Raw genomic sequence first — 17,925 nt, forward strand, 5'->3', positions numbered from 1 at the left:
TTCAAAATGCTCTTTGATAAATTACTTTTTATTTTACATTTGAATCAATTGTACAACACATTAAAGCCTTGTTGAGCAGATAGTAACACCCGTTTCCATTTTCTAACATTGCATCATCCCATTTCCACCCTCAGATTTAAATACATGTGAAGGATCCCAGTCTGAACTGTCGGTAACCCTGGGGTGCAAAATAAAACTGGATGTCGGTGACTCAGTGCCAAACGTTTGACCTTAACAAAGAGGAAAGGACAGAACAGCTGAAATGTACGTGCAGCCCTATATGTTCTTATTTCAGAAATGTTGAAAAGCATTATTTTCGTAGATGGCTCAAGAAGGTTTACCAGCCTGCGTCGGGTCAGGTAGTTTACTGGACAAAGTGCATTTTCAACGACCGCAACTTCTTCGTAAAGCAAAAACGAAAGTATTTGGTGCTTTTCTGCTAAAATGAACAGTTTCTGGTTGCAAGGGACCTTGAGGTTCAAGATGGATGTGTCAGCTGCTTCATCTATTTAAATCATTGTCCTCTGCGTCGGACGGGATGAGGCAGTTTGAGCGCTGCAGACCACGAGCAGTGCTTTATAGACTCTTCCTCTGGCTTACATAAAAAAGTCAGCGTATTTCATTTATCTCTGTGACAGTTATTGCCTGTTATCCGTTATCGCCGCTCCCATCTCCTCTCCAATCCCCCGAGGACGTTTGATCGCTCTGCTCCTGAGTTAGTCCCACATCCTTCCTGTGCGTTTGTCAGGACACTCTCTGCAGCTCACAAAAGCAATTCTTCCTGTTCTGGTTGAACAGCGGTGAGACCTGGGTCGAGCCGAGGTTCTGTTTGCCTCTGGCCTCCAGGGTTTCTGCCCCTGCGCAGTCACGCTCTTGCTCCTCGAAGCACAGACGGGCCACTGGGATTTCAGTCTGCCTGAGCGCTTGGAGGGCACGTGTCCCCGCCGCGGGACAGTTGGAGATGACGACTGACAGGGGAGGGTGAGAGACCGCCACCAGGCCGTCCCCCACAGGGGAGACGTGAGCGGAGCGGGTACTGGAGTTTCTGCAGACGCTGGCCCTGCTGGGCTCCGTGAAGAGGTCCAGGGTGAGACCGTTGGCTTCGAGCCTGATGGAGTCCGTGATGGTGGTGTGCGTCGAGTTGCGCTCGCTGCCGCTGCTCTCTAACACCTGATGGCGACGCAGGACGTGGCGGCGGATGATCTTACGGAAGGTCTGCCTGAACTCCCGGATGCGGTAGGCGTAGATGAAGGGGTTGATGACGGAGTTGGCGTGAGAGAGGAGGATGGCCACGTACATGATCCAAGCGGGAGGCCGGCTGCACTCGGGGCAGAACAGCGTGAAGCAGTTGATGATGTGCAGAGGCAGCCAGCAGACAGCAAACAGCCCGACAATGATGGCCAGAGACTTGGCGGCCTGCACCTCCTTCTGCAGGGTGGAGCGGGACTTTTCCCCGTGGAAGGCTTTCACTTCGATCAGCTTCAGCTGGTGGCGAGCTGCCATGAAGATGCACAGGTAGATGGCCAGCATCAGCAGGAGGGGGATGAGCACGCAAGCGAAGAAGTTGAAGTAAACCATGTACTTCATGTCCACCACCTTCTCAAAGAGGCACTCCATCAGGCCGGGCTGGCAGGAGCTGTTGGTGCTGTTGGTGCTGTTGGACACTCCGTGCCAGCCCATCATGGGGGTCAGACCGATGATGATGGACAGAGCCCAGCAAATGGCGATGATGCATTTGGCCCGATGGCTCGTCACCAAACTGTTGTACCTGCAGAAAGAGGAAGTGCAAACATTAAGCAGGACCCCTGACTGCCGCGTCCTATGATTATCCCAACTTGGGGTGTAACCAGATCTCATGGCAGGAGAGGTTGCAGTGCTAGAGGTTTCAAACACCCTGTGTTAAAATATTTAGCATTTTGTGCTGGTAGATTGTCACAGGGTTGTTGAGTACGGCTTCCACCTGCAAAAAGAAGAGACGGGGCAGAAACAGGAGCAAGAGACACAAATGGATGGAGTAAAACTGGTTATTTGAACTTTCTAATGGTTGTAGAACAGAAAAGGAGCGTCTGTGAAGACAGAGGTAGATCCTCGACCCAAACCGAGGCCCCTACTGATGCAGACTGCAGCCCAATGACAGCATCTGGAGAGAAAGGCTTTACCTGACCCTCACCTAACTGAGGATCTGAACCACTCTTCCTTTGCGGGTTCCATCCTCAGACTTTCACACGGCACCCTCCTCTCCACCTCTGCCTGCACCTAGGATCACAGAGGCCCATGTCAACAGGGCCTTCAAGCATCTGAGTGGGAGGAAAGCTCCAGATCCTGATGGTGCCCCCCCCCCCCTCCCCTCTGTCTAAAAACATGCAGTGATCAACTGACACCCATCTTCACCAACATGTTCAACATAAGTCTCTAGAACGTTGTTGCCACCCACTTAAAACGCTCCACCATCATCCCTGTCCCTAAGAAACGGACCATCACGGTTTAGATGACTATGGACCTGTTGCCCGTTTGAGCGCCTGGTGCTGTAACACCTGAAAGGCATCACAGTCCGCCTGCTGGACCCCCTGCCGTTTGCTCACTAGTCAAAAAAGTCAGCAGAGGACGCCGCCAACCTGGGTCTACACTGGGACGACCCAGGGACGTACGCCAGGATCCTGTTTGTCCACGTCAGCTCAGCCTTCAGCGTGATCAGCCCTGACATCCTCCACCAGAAGCTCACCCAGCTCACAGTGCCGCCCTCCACATGTCAGTGGGTAACCAGCTTCCTGACCGACCGCCAGCAGCAGGTGAGGCTGGGGAGCATCTCCTCCCACCCAAGAACAAGCAACACCGGCGCCCCCCGGAGGTTTGTCCCCTCCCCTCTTCTCTTCCCTCTGAAACTCCTGAAGTTTGCAGATGACACCAGTGTCATCGATCTGATCCAGGACGGTGATGAGTCTGCGCACAGACAGGAGGTGGATCGGCTGGTCCACCTGGAGCCAAACCCACTAAGGACAGTGGAGATGACAGTGGGCTTCAGCAGAACCAACCCCACCCCCCAACCGTTAGCCGCTGCAGTTAGCATCTGCTTTGTAGCTTCTTTTTGGTGCTAAACTAAACACATATTTCAATGTTTAAAAAAAATTAATTAGGCTTTTTTAGGCTTGAACTGGACAATTTTACAGAAAAGATATTCTTTAAAGCATAGTTTAAAATCCATGAAACATTTCTTCTATTCACCTGTCTAGTAGGCCGCCCCCAAAACTGCCCCATCCTGGACGATAAGCCATCTGGCTCATATGAACAGTGGCCACTGGCTGGATGTATTGTTCCAGCCCCATTTTTTATTCTAGCAGAATTAGGGCTGTGTCTCAAATAAAGACCTCTCAAGGGACGATTGGAAGAAACTTGGAAAAACACCCTTCTGGTGTTTAGTTAAATATAAAAATGAATAACGTAGCATACAGTTCATGAACTCGAGCAACATTTATTATTTCTTGATTCATCTGTATGAGCACTTCTTATCCGGGATTTAATATAATAACATAGATAAACTAAGGCTTTGCAGGATTCCTCAAAGGAAGGAGTCTATTTTGAGTTTGCCTGTTGTGCAGTGTGGGAGAGCAGCTGAGATATTTGGCTTGTTTCTATCACATTCTTGAGATGTTAAAGTGCAAAGGTTAATGCTGCAAAAACAAGCCCCAACCCCCCCCCCCCCCCACCCTCCCCACCCCCCATCCCGTCAGGGATGCACAAAATAACACAGAGGAACCGTCACGTAGAGTACCACCAGCAGGAGGAAGAGGCTGTGTGAAAACAGTCTGTTTGAGTCAGGGGGACAGGAAGGCAGAGTGCTTCAATGCATCGCTGAGGTCAGGCTTATTGTTTCAGGGTGAAGCCACAGCAGGAGTTGAGGCATTACTGGAGCTCAGGCTGGTAGCGCTTACCGCATCTGTGGCGATACTGCAAATCGGAGCGCAACAGAGACAGGATGCCTGCTCGTGTTTTTACAGCAATGTCTGTTCGCACAGTGGGGTTACAGGCGATTGCAGAGTCTGTATAAGCAATCATCGCAATATTTAACTGATTGCTCCAGGGGGATGCGGTCCCACGGGAAACTCCATTTTAGGAGACACTTATATGGCCAAAACGTTCTGGTGCAAACGGCTGGTCTTTACGTACGTGAATTCAATTCGATCTCTGCTGCCAGGAGCAAAGAAACTCTTTAGAAGAGAAAGAAAACGTAGATAAATCAGGAAATCTTCTCCTTCTAATATCCATCACCGTTCCCAGAAAGAAAAAAATAATAGTGGGGAAATTATTCTTTGAAATATCAAGAGCATAGTTAGCATACATTTATTAAAAGCAAGAGACATATTTTTTCACTGTCCTGCTCTGATAACCTGGTGGTTATGGTAGAGTCCAGCTTTCTCCCCCACAGGAGAAAGCTGGACTTACTCCACGAAGGGACGTCGCTTTATAATCGTGTACATCTTATTTTTTATCTGCTATGCCTATAGAAATCATCGGCGCTTGTTAACGGACGTCTCTGGTAAAAGAGGGAATAAAGTAATGTTTATGGGTTTGAAAACATGATTGGCACCTACCAGTCCATCACAGGGTGCTTCAAAGATATGCACAGAGCAGCGACCACTCACACTTAAAGCAACATGCATGTTTCTGGAGGAAGCTACAGACACCGAGAGAGGACCCGTTCAGAGAGAGAGAAGGTGCAGCGCTCCACACAGAAAGTCCAGGACCTTCTGGCTAAAAGCCAAAAACCTTTTTATATTTATATGTCAGTCATATTTTATTACATAAGAAGTGCGGAGTCAGTATTATTCAGGGGGAAGTATCAATTCCCTGTCCTGATTCAGATAGTGTTAGATTAAACATGCTGGGAGAAGAGCTAATTGGTTCTATCATCTCACTTATCAGATCCCACAACAGCATACTCCCCACTGAACTCCAAGCTGCAAACTTTTCAACCCTCATCTCGCCTCTTGCAACACTTCTAACATTTCAGAGGTTTCAGCTCGGTGCAAAGAACAGCTTATATAGTGTTGCTTGATGCACCAGCGTTCATAAATCGTCACACCTGACATTAAAGGAAACAGCAGCAGGGTGAAGCAATAATCTAGCAGCTTATCGCACTTTTACTTCCTACAGACGATGTTGCCAACGTGCTTTTATGAATTTCCTGTATTTTAAACAGGGCTATAATTATGCACACCACACTTTTTTTGTCCTTTAAACTGGTTTGTTTCCTGGTACATACCTGGCTTTTGAGGCCCAGCCCCCACATTCAGCCATTCAAAAAGCTTAATGTCAGTCTGCTTCGTCCACTCGCAAACTGTTTTTGATTTGAAATTTGCATGACCAGAACATCGATTGATCCCAAGCTGCAACTGTCAAAGGTGTTGAGTTGATGTGAAGCTCATGATTTTGGAGGCACTCCTCCACGTAGCAGGAGACACCAGTGCTGCGGATGGGGACATGGCCTGGTGGCTACCTCCAGCGGTCATTGGGCAAGCCTGGACAGGCCTCCCTCAAGCATATTGAGATGTTTGTTAGTTTGTTTCAAAGCCGGCTCTGTGCATGGAAACCAACAATCGAGAACATTTAAACGAGCTTTACCAGCTCTGCTCGAGAACGAGGTCAAACACCCTGGCACAATTACCTCAGAAACTTGTCAAGGGCTACAAAAAGCTTGTGGTCGAGGTGCAACAGGGTGAGCAACTTTGATCAGGGTGTTAGGCTGACTAAAGACATGCACACAGTCAAGCTGGGAAGTTAAATCTCAACTATGCGTCAATAAGAGAAAATCTATAATTAAAGATGCAAGTGTCTTCCTGCTGTTATGAATGGGGGCCGTAAGGTGCTGCTTTTACTTTTTTTTAATATGTAAATATTGGATCCCACAGACTGCTGGCTGCGGATATGTCCCCTGGTGGAAGAGGATGTATTTAAGGTGTTCATTCTCTGCTCGTCCCAACCAGCCACACCTCTGTCAGAACAGCTGGGCACCCTTGTTAATACTTTAGAGTTTGTTGGGGTAAGCTGCCTTTTTTAGTTTGGGTCAGCTCTCTACTGTTTTTCTTAATCAGGGAGGTAAATGATTGTCAGTGGGTTAATGTCAATTGCGTCAGTTTGGTTATTTCAGGTACGTCTCTTTAGGCTCGCACTGAATTCAGTCTAGCTCCTTCCTTTCTTCTTGTAAAACCTTAAAACGAACAATGTCAATTAAAAACACCTAAACGGTTCGACCTTGTTCTGTGGCCGCTGGAGGTTGGTAAGAGGATGGATCACGTGCATGTTATGGTCTGGCCACCCCTGGACAGCTCACAACCCTGCAAATTGTCATTTTTTGAAATCCGTAGAAGTTGTTTGTCACATCCTTATTTCCCACGGCAAAAACAAACTGGTAAAAGGTAAAGGCCAACAATTAAAACGGCATTCATGTGTGTAAGACCTCTGACTGGAGCTGTGTTTTTTCCTTCACGAGCCAAAGTAGTGTGGTAGTAAGAGCTGTCATCCCACTGCAAGACAGCCTCTGGCTTGAATCCAGGCTGCGTGGGTGTCTTTCTGCGTGCAGTTGGGATACTTTTTCCATCTATGCGTGGGTTTTCTCTGGATACTCTCGCTCCCTTCCACAGTCCTAAAAATGCTATGTACGCCACCTGTTGGTCTCCTGCCTGACAAAGGCTCCCTTGCAAGGGTTGAAAGACTAACTCTGACCTGGGTGGAGATAGGTGCAGCCACAACCCAAACTAAACGATTTAAAGCTGTGCAGTGAGACCTAAAAGGTTAAAACCAAGGCACCTTCAGGGGGAAATGTGATGAGTAACTTCAATAAAAACAATGGGCACATTTGTGGAACCTCAAATCAATGGATTGAACCTACCAGGTAGGTAAGAGTTAAGTGCTGGTGAAGATTCTCAGTCATCCAGGTCATGGTCATTCCAAAAAAAGGTAAAAAACAAAGCAACTGGACTTGTTTTCCGTAGTTGAAGATGTTTCGCTTCCTCTCCAGGAAGCTTTCTCAATTCAAAAAGTCTGGAGTAATGTGGAGTAACAAGCTTTATACCATTGCCAAACAAAGGCCTTGTAATGGCTTAGATAACATGCAAATTCAACAGAAACAGGTCCACCCCTTAGTAATGGGAGGTCGTTAAAGCCATTACGCCAGCAGATTGGACCGAAACTGGTCCACTCCTCTGTAACGAGGAGTCGTCAGGGTCGTTATTGCTTCCTGGAGAGGAAGCGAAACGTCTTCAACTACGGAAAACAAGTCCAGTTGCTTTGTTTTTTTTACCTTTTTTTGGAGTAAGAGTTAAGTGTTCTTCTGCAGCTTTAAAGCATGGCTAAACTAACATATTAAGTTAATAAGTTAACAACCAATAAGAAGGTCTAAGTAGGACTATCCTCTGGTACACTGACCTGAGTGCTATCTTGATTGCAATGTAGCGGTCTATGGCGATGGCGAGCAGGCTGAAGATGGAGTTCTGCGTGAGAACCAGCACAAAGCACGCTATGAACAGGCAGCCGTAGAAGTTGGAGCAGAATCCGGTGCTGATCACGATGGCGAAAGGGATGGCCAGGACTCCCACCGCGATGTCGGCCACGGCCAGCGACACCACGAAGAAGTTGGTGATGCTCTGCAGGTTACTGTTGAGGCAAACGGCCCAGCAGACCAACACGTTGCCCAGCACGGAGAAGACGGCGATCAGCAGCTCCACGATAATGTAGAGGATGGCGGCAGCAGGGTCTTCCGACATGGTGACACAAGAGGACGGGTCACGGATGAGGAGGGAGGGAACCTCTCAACGTCCATAGCTGCAGCCTGCCAGCCGCTGAGCCTCCTCACCTTCGGGGCTTACAGGAGCATCCGCCGGGAAAAAAAAGCAGCGCCAGCGAGGCCGGGTTCACATCTGCTCAGCCCAGACGGCCGAAAAACAAAAGTTTTATTCAGCTTCACATGGGGCCTCCATGGAAAAAAGCTCCGCTTCTGTTCTCCCGCGCCCTCCACTCCTTCCCATCAGCGCTGTTTTTCCAGGAATCCTGGAAGGGATGACATGGTGCCGTACATCACAGGGACATGACGCTGCTGGAGATAAGAGACAAGCGAGAATGAAAAAGAGGAAACGCTGTTACAGTGAAGGAAGTCACTTGAGATACGCTTAGAGGCCAAATGGCATCTTGTTCCTGAAAATAAAACTGCTACACTACTTTTACTTTACAAACCTAAACATAACTGAATGCACTATATATATATATATATATATATATATATATATATATATATATATATATATATATATATGGCTCGATGTGAAAAAGTATTAACTGCTCTTGTTAAAAACACACATTAACTGAAATGAACTTGTTTTTTGAACAGAGAAGAATCAAGACCTTGTCTAACAACATGAAGTATACTAAGAGGTCTCTAAAGGCAACACATCATTCCAAAACAAATATGACTATTTGCCAATGGAATAAGATTTTTCCACATAAAATGGAAACAATTCTTCTCCATCATCTTATTTCAAGTGCAGTATATCTAATTATCTTATTTTAGGGGTAAAATACTCATTCCATTGGCAAATTATCTTATTTACCTGCTCAAATCAAAGGCAAATACATTAATTTCAAGAAAAATGTTCTTATTTTTAGTTCTCTTGCTCAAATCAAGGAAAAATACTTTCATTTCATAAAAATCTTTCTTATTTTTAGTTCTCTTTTTGCAGTGCAGAAGCTTTGGGACTCCAGCAACATCAATGAGCATCATTCACAACATTCACAGAAGAAGTAAATCAAACTAAATAGCTTGATTTACTTGCATGAGCACATTGATGGCTCAATCAGGCAGTCACAAATCCAGAACAACATCTAAAGCTCCGTGGAGCTCCCTGGCTTCAGTTACGGTCAGTGTTCATAATTCAACAATAAGAAAGAGAGACTGGGTAAAATGGCCCCCATGGGAGCTTTCCAAGGCCAAAACCACCCGAGAGAGACAAGAATACCAAGGTTTGTCTCGTGTTTGCTGGAAAAGTTTTCGTTAAACCTTGTGAAAGGTGCACATCCATTTATATCTGCTATAAATCTAAGACAGCAGAACGTCAAACATGAGGACAATACTGTGATGGTCCTGAGCTGCTTTAGGACCTGAATGGTTTGCTGTAATGGATGAATCCCCTAAAAGAGATCTGAATGAGAACGTCCAGCCAGGTCAAGCTCACTCGGGTTTTGCAACAGGACAAGGATCCAGTTCAACGAGTCAAAACATTAGCATGAAACATGCAAGCTAACGGCAGAGGGCATTACTCATGCACATAAGCACATGTTGTGTTGGATAGCTTTTTTTCCCCTTAAAAAGGGAACTAATCGCTTGAAAACTGAATTTCGTATTTACTCCGTTTATCCTAATATTAAGATTTGTTTGATGAACTAAAAACGTTTTGCTTGACAAAAAAAAAAAAAAAAAGAAGCAAAAAAAGCAGAACAAACTTGGAGTCAGGCGATTTCTGTGAAACCCAAATGCGGTTTCCAAAATTAAACCTTAGTTTTGTAATCAACATCCAAATAATCCATAAACACATCAATCTTCATTAATGGCTCTGTTTGCATACCGATTGTTGGGCCTTTGGATTGATGATGGTTTATAAACAGAGCAGTACTCTGAGAGCGGTTTGTCGGATACAACACACACAGCAGTGACACGTCTATATTCAGAAATATAATCTAAATAATCTAATATAAATATGTTTTTTTTCTGCTAGTAAATAATAATTATTATTTCCTGGCTTATGCAAGGTCTGACTTCCCTTTTTTACTGAGGACTATATCACATGAAAAGAAGAAAAAGTGACTGCAGTTTAAAAGTTTTAAAAAACTTTAAAAGAGATGGCAGGTCTGAATCCAGCAGAGCATGAAAGGAGTCCATGATTATTCCAATGTATACGTCAAAGCGTGGCTCCTTAACCTGACAATCTGACTTTATTAAGCTAAACGCTAAATTCATGCTGCAGGTTGAGCACTTATAGACCAAAAATGCTTGAAGTCCTTTAATAGCAAAAATAAGATTTGTTCTTGTTTAACCTGCCATTCACGGATCTGGGCCAGTCCAGGGAATATCGCCTGATGCTGATCTCTGGCTCACTGACCATGGATCGCTAATATTCAGAAAATATCGAGAACCGTATGGTTCCTAATTGATGTTTCACAACCCATTCACTCACTTGAAAAACACCCATTAACACCCATTATTTGTTAGTTACATGTAAAAAAGGAAAAAAAAGAACCATAGCAGCTGTCCACTTTATGTTAACATTTCATATTTTGGTTAACACATATTTTGTTGGGTTAAAAAAAAAAAGTGATGTTTACTACTTTTTTATGTGTTAACTGGAAATGAAATGTGAACATAAAGCGGACAACTCCTCTGGTTCCCTGCTTTGACTGAACGTAGAAACACTAAACACGCTGTCACATAGTTGGATCATGTTGCCTGCAGTGTTGGCTAGAATCCCACCAAACTCATCCTTAAAGCTGCAGCGCATACCTTTTAGATGTGCAGGAGTGTAGCGCTCTTAAACTTCCTGCTAAACTTCACGCAATACGCAATACAGGCTGGCAGGTACTGTTCGTAGAGTGGTGCAGATCTGAAGCATTTTTTTTTTCAGCCTTGCAGGTGCAGGGTGATTCTCATCTGTTCAGATGGTTTGCCAATACTGGCTGATAAACAGGGAAGTGATGGCAGCGACAGAGATAAAGCTGCTTCCTGCTGCAAAGAGTTAGGCAAAGCTAAAGTAGGGAAGTTGGGCGGATAAATGAGCGTGACTTCACTTTCTCAGAGGCTAAAATGTAGTAAATCTTTACACATGAGGCGATCAAAAGGAGCTTTAGTGCGTTGATTGACAACAAACTAAAGCTCCTTTTTGTTTATGCCTTCGGGCTGATAGAGCGTTCATTAACTTTCTGGTTCCAATTTAGATTTTCTGACCTGTCCTGAGTAATCGCAAAGCAGGACTATCATTTACCGAAGGGAAAAAGGTCTAGCATGAGTGGAGCAACTGTCACAGAAGCGGTTGGCAGTGCCAAAAGAGCTAATGAAAGTCTCCAGACAAAGAGGATGCCTCACAGATACATCACCAGCAAAAAGAGTTTGGCTGAGGTCACAGTCTGGGTTTGCAAAAGACACGGTAACCAGAAAAGTAACTGGGGGGACACCTAGATGTCATACTGGCTCCAAGTTGGAACCAATAGGTATGTGACGGCACCCAAGTCCATCATGAAGGTTCTGGTTGCCCTAGATAAGGGAGGATCTCCTTGTTGTCCAACAAGAACTACAGAACCCTATAACACAGTGTCATTCTGTACGACACCCTATTCATTGAACAGAGGGGCCAATAACCGTCTTGGACGAGAGAAGTGAGAACACTAAACATTATTCTTCCTTTATGACAAGAACCTAAAGAGATGCACAGAAGCAACAGAAGTGAGGGTAAAAAAGAAGAACATTAGGTTTGGTCTAACCAGAAAATCTGGGACGGGCGCTGAAACGTAGATTTTCAAAACAGGCAGCCAAGAAGCCGAAGGGATTTAAATGTTTCTGCGGACCAAGAGAAATGGACAAAACCAGAAAACGTCTCACAGCTGAGTTTGCCAACAATAACTTTTTCCCAACAAGTTTTATGGCTAAGTCGTGTTTTGACTGGGAATCAGCTACTGACTCTGTGGCATAAAAAAAAATATTTTCTTCCTTTTAATTGTGTTTTCATTGCTTTTTTAAATGTCATTTCATTTTTATTTTTTTAATTTCTGAGAAATAAAACAACTACAAAGATTAGGGCCTGCTCATTACTCTGTAAGTAAGCAAACCTAAGACAATAATCAGCGGGTATCAAATGTTTATTTCCCCACCGTGTAACACTTGTGAGAAAACCAAATTCATGAAGTCGCAGGGGTGACGACTACTTCCCCATCCACCTCAGAATGACACGACGCTCTGCAGGGACCAAGTACGAACTATTTATCCGTTTAAAACGTTGAGCTGGGCGTAGCGGGACACTTTGTACCCATCCATAGGAGCAGCATTCTGCACTGATGTGATTATTTCTGATGACTTCTCAATCAGTTTGCTTTGAACAGTGAGGCTATATCAGAACGCATGATCTGAATGATTGAGGGTAATTAATAGATGGTGTAATTTGATTCCTGCAAGCCTCAACAGGACAAACTAACAGACAGTTGCTGTGTTTTATAAGGCCTTGAACAGAGAGCTTCTTGACATCGCATTAAGTTTTCAAAGATAACAGCTGCGCTGGAACACAAAGGTCTTTGCTCTCCCAGTCAGACTTTTCCCTCTGGGTCGGAGAAGACCTCTTTCTCTACAGACTCGTTATATTTCAAGTCGGCGTTATCAGCTTTTGTTTTCGCTCGTTTGGGCTTAAAAAATAAACAAGGTTCTTGTTGGTCCGGGCCTCCGGTAGGTTATTAAGAAATAACACAATGAATCGTATGAAAGTATGCAGCAGCGGTGTGAAGCAAAAGTCCCAGGGGACAATAATGGGAATCATGAATATCTAAAACGGCAATGATACTCCCAGGACAGCAATGTTTCCTGCAGACTCCAGCTGACCTAAAATGGAATTACAGACCACAGCTGAGATCCTCCGGGGGATCCTGAGGGAGACGGGGGGGTCCGTCCACCTGGAAGCTCACCATGTTACCTCCAACATTGATTCTTTTGTTTTTTGTAGATTCCCTGCCTTGATGTCTCAACTATCCGACAGCTACAGATGTATTTGATAAAGATACTATGGTAAAACAGGCCCAAAACTGAAACCCACAAAGCCCTTGTGCCCCACATGGGTCACGCTGCAGAGACTGACGCTAAACCTTCAGTTTTCTGACACCACGCCGTAAAGCTCGGAAAGAGAGCACGACTCGATGAAGACCTAAGAGCAGCAGCTCTGCTGATGGCTATCTGTCCAGATCTAGTTTCGTAATCTATACACCGATCGACCTCAGCAGCAAAGCTTGAGTAAAGCGGAGGCAAAGTTTCACCCAGTCTGGACCCGGGCTTGGAGAGTAAAAGAGTAAAGACGTTTAAACTGACGAGCAAAGATCATTGCACCAGGGCTCCAGATATGTGAAATGATGTTGAAATTGCTAAATGCCAATAATGAGCCTTAATCAGCGAGCGAATTTGGCCAATTTCCCTTTGTTCTGGTCCAATAAGCAGCTACAATACTGCTTTTCTAATCTGATTTTTTTCCCCCTGTTTAATAAATGCATCAAAGCTAAATGCTTGTTCTTAAGTGAATTAAATGTTCCTTTCTGCATTGATGGGGTTATTCTTGTAATCTCCTCCATTTCTGTTGGATTCAGAAGGACTACCAAAGAAACATCTTTTTTCTTTCATGCACTACGTTGGTTGCATTTAATTGTTGAACTAAAAGCAAATGAATTTGTATGTATTCGTATGTGTTTCCCCTCCATATCACTTCCATCAAGCTTATTTGTAAGCTTAACCTCTACAAATACGTTGAATTTTCTTGTTAGGTGTGTATTTTTGATGATGTATAAAAATAAACGGTCATAAAAAAATGCTCTGATATAATATAACATTTTATCTTGATCGCATGTTAAGTTTTGAAGATTTCGCTTTGCATCTGATTTTCTTTGATAGTGATCCTGTTCCCTGTTTTAGCCTGTCATCTTTAGCGAAATGTTAAAAATTAGGAGCCCTGAAGCTAAATGACTAGCATCAATCTTTAAGATGAAAACGACAATCGGTCAAACTGGAATTGGAACCACAAAACAGGAAATCTATATGAACCAACATAAGCCTGATTGGTGAATTATATGAAATTGGTCCAAAGAACCAACTAAAAAGAGGATTTGTTTTGTTTTTTTTTGTTTGTTTTTCTGCACAGTTATATCATGCAGTTTCTTACAAAGAAAGAGAGCAATGCTGCCTCATATTAAACGCTTGCCTTCTTTATGACCATAGTTTTAGTACCATTTTGGTCTAAATTGACCAGTACGTCAAACTAACGCCAACATTTTGCTTTGGTTTTTTTTTTTTTTTTTTTTTTTTGGGAGAAACATATTTCTAGCATAATGCCCTTGTTAGAATTTTTTCTTCTTCTTTTTTTTTTAATTACAAATAAAAATGGCAAAGAGCAATTGCTGTGATCCTAAAAGGGTTGTGACAACCTCTTTAGGCACAACTTCACTGTATTAAAGGGCTGTAATGTGTTTTTAGCAAAGAAAAGTAAGTCTCGTGAAATTTTGTCTAGTTGCTCTTTTAATTCAACCTGTTGCCCTGTGTACGAAGGCGAGAGATTTGAGCTCAGCACCTGTCATCTATGTCTGAGAGTCTAATTATGGAGTAGAACAGGAAGAGGTTCTTGAGTTGCTGTTCATTTGAATGCAGTTGCCTAATAGTGACTGACTAACGACACTGGATTACACAGAAAAGGCCTTCCATCACTTTTAAATGATCTGAGACAGCATTTCCTGTGCTAGTCAGTAAAAAGCAAAAGCTACACAGCAACATACAAGGAACGAGGGATTTGTGAGAACAGGGAGAACATCTCAACTGGTTAGCTGCTAACCATGCTAACGTTAGCATCTGTTTCAGAGCTGCCTTTAGATTCAATAAACATGCATCTCACGGTTTTCAAAGAGCCTGGAGTACATTTTTTGCTTTTTTTATATATAAAATATATATATATATATATATATATATATATATATTTATATATATACATCTGTAGCTCATAATGACAATATGTTGGCCAAGTCAAACTTTGACTGAATAATCCTACACTGAATACAGAACACAGATTGTATTCGGTTCATTTTCTGATGCAGTGGAGTACAAACCTTTTCCCACAGTGGATGGACTTGTCAAGGCCACAAAAATGTATTATTTTTTGTCAAGTTGAAAACAAACATAATTTTAGCATTTTTTTTTTTTTCTGGTATCTTTTCAATTGTAGGCAACCTGACTTTTGTTCAGTTCTTTCTCAAAACATTTCAATTTAAGCCTGCTTGCTGTTGTGATGACCCCATAACTGAGAATTTGCACAGGCATATTATTTCAATTATACACTAAACATGTGATATTTTACTCTATGAATAAAATAGTCTGTTGGAAAGGGTTCAACAAAAACATAATAAGCCTGTCTGTCTTATTAAAAGAAAAGCATGGTTGCTTGTCTGTGCTAGAGCATCATATGAGTCTCTCTTTCTTTAACACACTTTAACTCGCTGTATTCAGCCAAGTTTAATGAACAGTGCAGTCACGGCATGTTTGTGGTCTTACTTACAATGAAAATAAAATTAAAGCAAAAAACATCCTTGGTGTCTTGCCTAACCTAACCTAAGATTTTTATCTTTTTTAAGATCTATGAAAATCTCAAAAAGATTTTCATAGATCTTAAAGTCTTTTTAAGATTTTCATAAATCTTTTCATAAATCTTTAAAAACAAAGATATTATGGCTTTCGCTTGAATCAACCTTTTGTGCTGGCATGGCAAATTTGTGTTGAATTTAGTCAGGGGCCACAAACATGTTTTTTTAATAATAATAATAAGAAGAAGAATTCCATGGGCTACAAATGGACCAGAAATTGATGAGCAGCGGCCTCGTTTTATCTTTTTTTTCTTCTTTTAAACGTGGGTTAGGGTTATGCATTTTGACTGAACGCCATCTATTCACAAATGAAGAAAGATAAACAAAAACTGCTGCTTGTCACTTGTTGGATGAACCGTGCACCCATCAAGCTTTACGTTATATATATATATATATATATATATATATATATATATATATATATATATATATATATATATATATATATATATATATATATTAACCCCTGCTTAATTTCTTCTTTCACATAACCCCAATATCTTGTATGGTTTTGTCACTGAAGGCAGGATGTAGAAGTGGAACAAACTTATGTGGGAAGGGCACCAAAGCTGGCCACAGCCCAGGGGCCCATTTCACCCTAAATCCAGCCGTGAACTTTGTCACAGGATAAACTTTGCAATGACATGGACAAAATACTTTCATCTAAAGAGTCAGCTGTGACAAAGTGTAGTGCAATAAATGTAAATAAGAGTAGAGTGAATTGTAGTCAAATTATGAAAGTGGGAAAACTTAATCTAGGAAGGATAACATAGATCTGATAACAAAAAACAATGACTAAAACATCAGGCTCTATTAAAAGGACAGCAAATATCAAACTACTATATAATTTAATAACCTAAAGGTGTGGGTGCTGTGCTGTGGGTCCAAATGAGATCAGCAACATGCCTAAAGGGGTCCAGTGACATGAACACACACGCAGAGCCCGGAGGCAGGAGCAGCTGTGGCCCTGGCCCTCAGCAACACATGCCCATCATCACTGCGCATCTACCCGGACCGGGTCTCTACAAGAAGCGCCTCAAACCAACATTCCTGCCTGCTTCTCTCCTCACAGGTGAGGAACACCACCACCACCACTGACACCAACTTTCAGAGGCTCTCTTCACGCTGATCTGCGTTCAAACTACGCTGCTGCCGCGTAATGATTGCGCAGAAAAGTATCCGCTGGTTATCAGGAGCAGGATGCTGGGAAGACGCGCCTGTAGACTGACTTACCGCCCAGAGAGTCATCAGGAGACGCGCTTCAGAGGAAAAACCACACACACAAAAACCCGCAGGTTACAGAGGCGAGCTGCAGCTCAGACTGACAGGCAGCTGAGTCCAGGAAATAAAATGTAAAAAGCAAGAAGAGAAGAAAAAAAAAAAACAGGTCTGATCTGGGTTTCCGGCTTCTTGCGGAGAAGTTGCGCTCCTGCCTCAGCGAATGACTTAGAAAAGATGAGAATAGCTGCTTTTCCTCTGCCTTTGTCTCTCACACTCCCCTCCCTCACTAAACATTTTCTGGAGGATCGCGGCCGCTTCCTCCCCAGGGGCGGATCACGTAGTAGAAGCATTGTTGAGATGACGGTGGACCGTCCCCCGCCATGCCGCTTCTCTTCACATTCAGCAGCATCAGTAAAAGCAGAAGATCACGGAGAAGTTCGTCTGTCTCACTGGTCCAGTCCCAGAAAGTAAAAGTCTTACAGTCAGGGACCAAAGGGATCTGTCTCAAGTGTTTATATGGATGATCATGGCTCACAGCTCAGGGAAACCCAGAACTCACTTCTGCTTTCTTCAAAGTTTCAAAAAGCAAACAAATAGAAAGGGACTTTTTCTTTTCACGGCTTCCACGGTCATTGCTGTCCAGCAGACAGTCATCCACGCCCTTCACAAAGAGAGGAAGCCACAAACCGGCCAAAGAACATATCCGTTCACAGTCCTGCGTCCACGCTGATTGATGGAAAACTGAGTGGAAGGAAAAAGTCTGATTGAAAAAGCTGGTCATGAAATCAAACTTGAGGATTGAAGAAGAGCCCGTCCAGGAGTTTGGAGGCGACTGGCCCAGCAGTGGGCTGCATCTTAGAGAGCCACCCCACACACAGCCGGGACCAGGGTGTGGGACTGCAGCCTCCTACCTGCTTAGTAGATATTTTTATTTACTGAGATGCACATGTTACTGGTTAAAGTCCAATCATTGGCTATGTTAATTAGATTAAATATGAACTTATAGGTGGATCCAACCACAATGGTCTTTGAGGTTAAGCACTGTCTGGTAACCTGCTCCACAGCATAGCCATGTTTTAAAAAGTAAAAAAAAAAAAGAAAAAAGTATAACCACAGAAGAACTTTGCTCATACAGCATCTACAGTCTAAAGTACTTTATTATTATTATTATTATTATTATTATTATTATCAGTGTGGCTCTGGTGGACTCCATCTTGGCGGACAGGAAACGGGTGAAGAGAGGACAAGGAGGACAGGTCTCCGGGTCAGGACTCAACTCGTGACAACCTCCGGGGC

At 43.4% G+C, this 17,925-nt stretch overlaps 1 protein-coding gene across 2 annotated transcripts; it reads right to left on the reverse strand.

The window, feature by feature from the left end:
* Positions 1-9: 9 nt before the first annotated feature.
* On the reverse strand, positions 10-16,993 carry adora2aa (adenosine A2a receptor a). 2 transcript variants are annotated; one of them, XM_021308398.2, is made up of 3 exons: positions 16,642-16,993; positions 7,423-8,086; positions 10-1,768 (listed from the first exon to the last, which is right to left on the reverse strand). In XM_021308398.2, the coding sequence occupies exons 2-3, from the start codon at positions 7,758-7,760 to the stop codon at positions 745-747; spliced, it is 1,362 nt and encodes a 453-aa protein (XP_021164073.2). In that variant the 5' UTR covers positions 7,761-8,086; positions 16,642-16,993; the 3' UTR covers positions 10-744. The 2 variants fall into 2 exon arrangements, with proteins under 2 accessions (XP_021164073.2, XP_012737258.2); XM_012881804.3 differs by having other exon boundaries at positions 7,423-8,089.
* Positions 16,994-17,925: the final 932 nt, after the last annotated feature.

This window comes from Fundulus heteroclitus, chromosome 12 (genome assembly GCF_011125445.2).
Source record: "Fundulus heteroclitus isolate FHET01 chromosome 12, MU-UCD_Fhet_4.1, whole genome shotgun sequence".
Taxonomy (NCBI): domain Eukaryota; kingdom Metazoa; phylum Chordata; class Actinopteri; order Cyprinodontiformes; family Fundulidae; genus Fundulus; species Fundulus heteroclitus.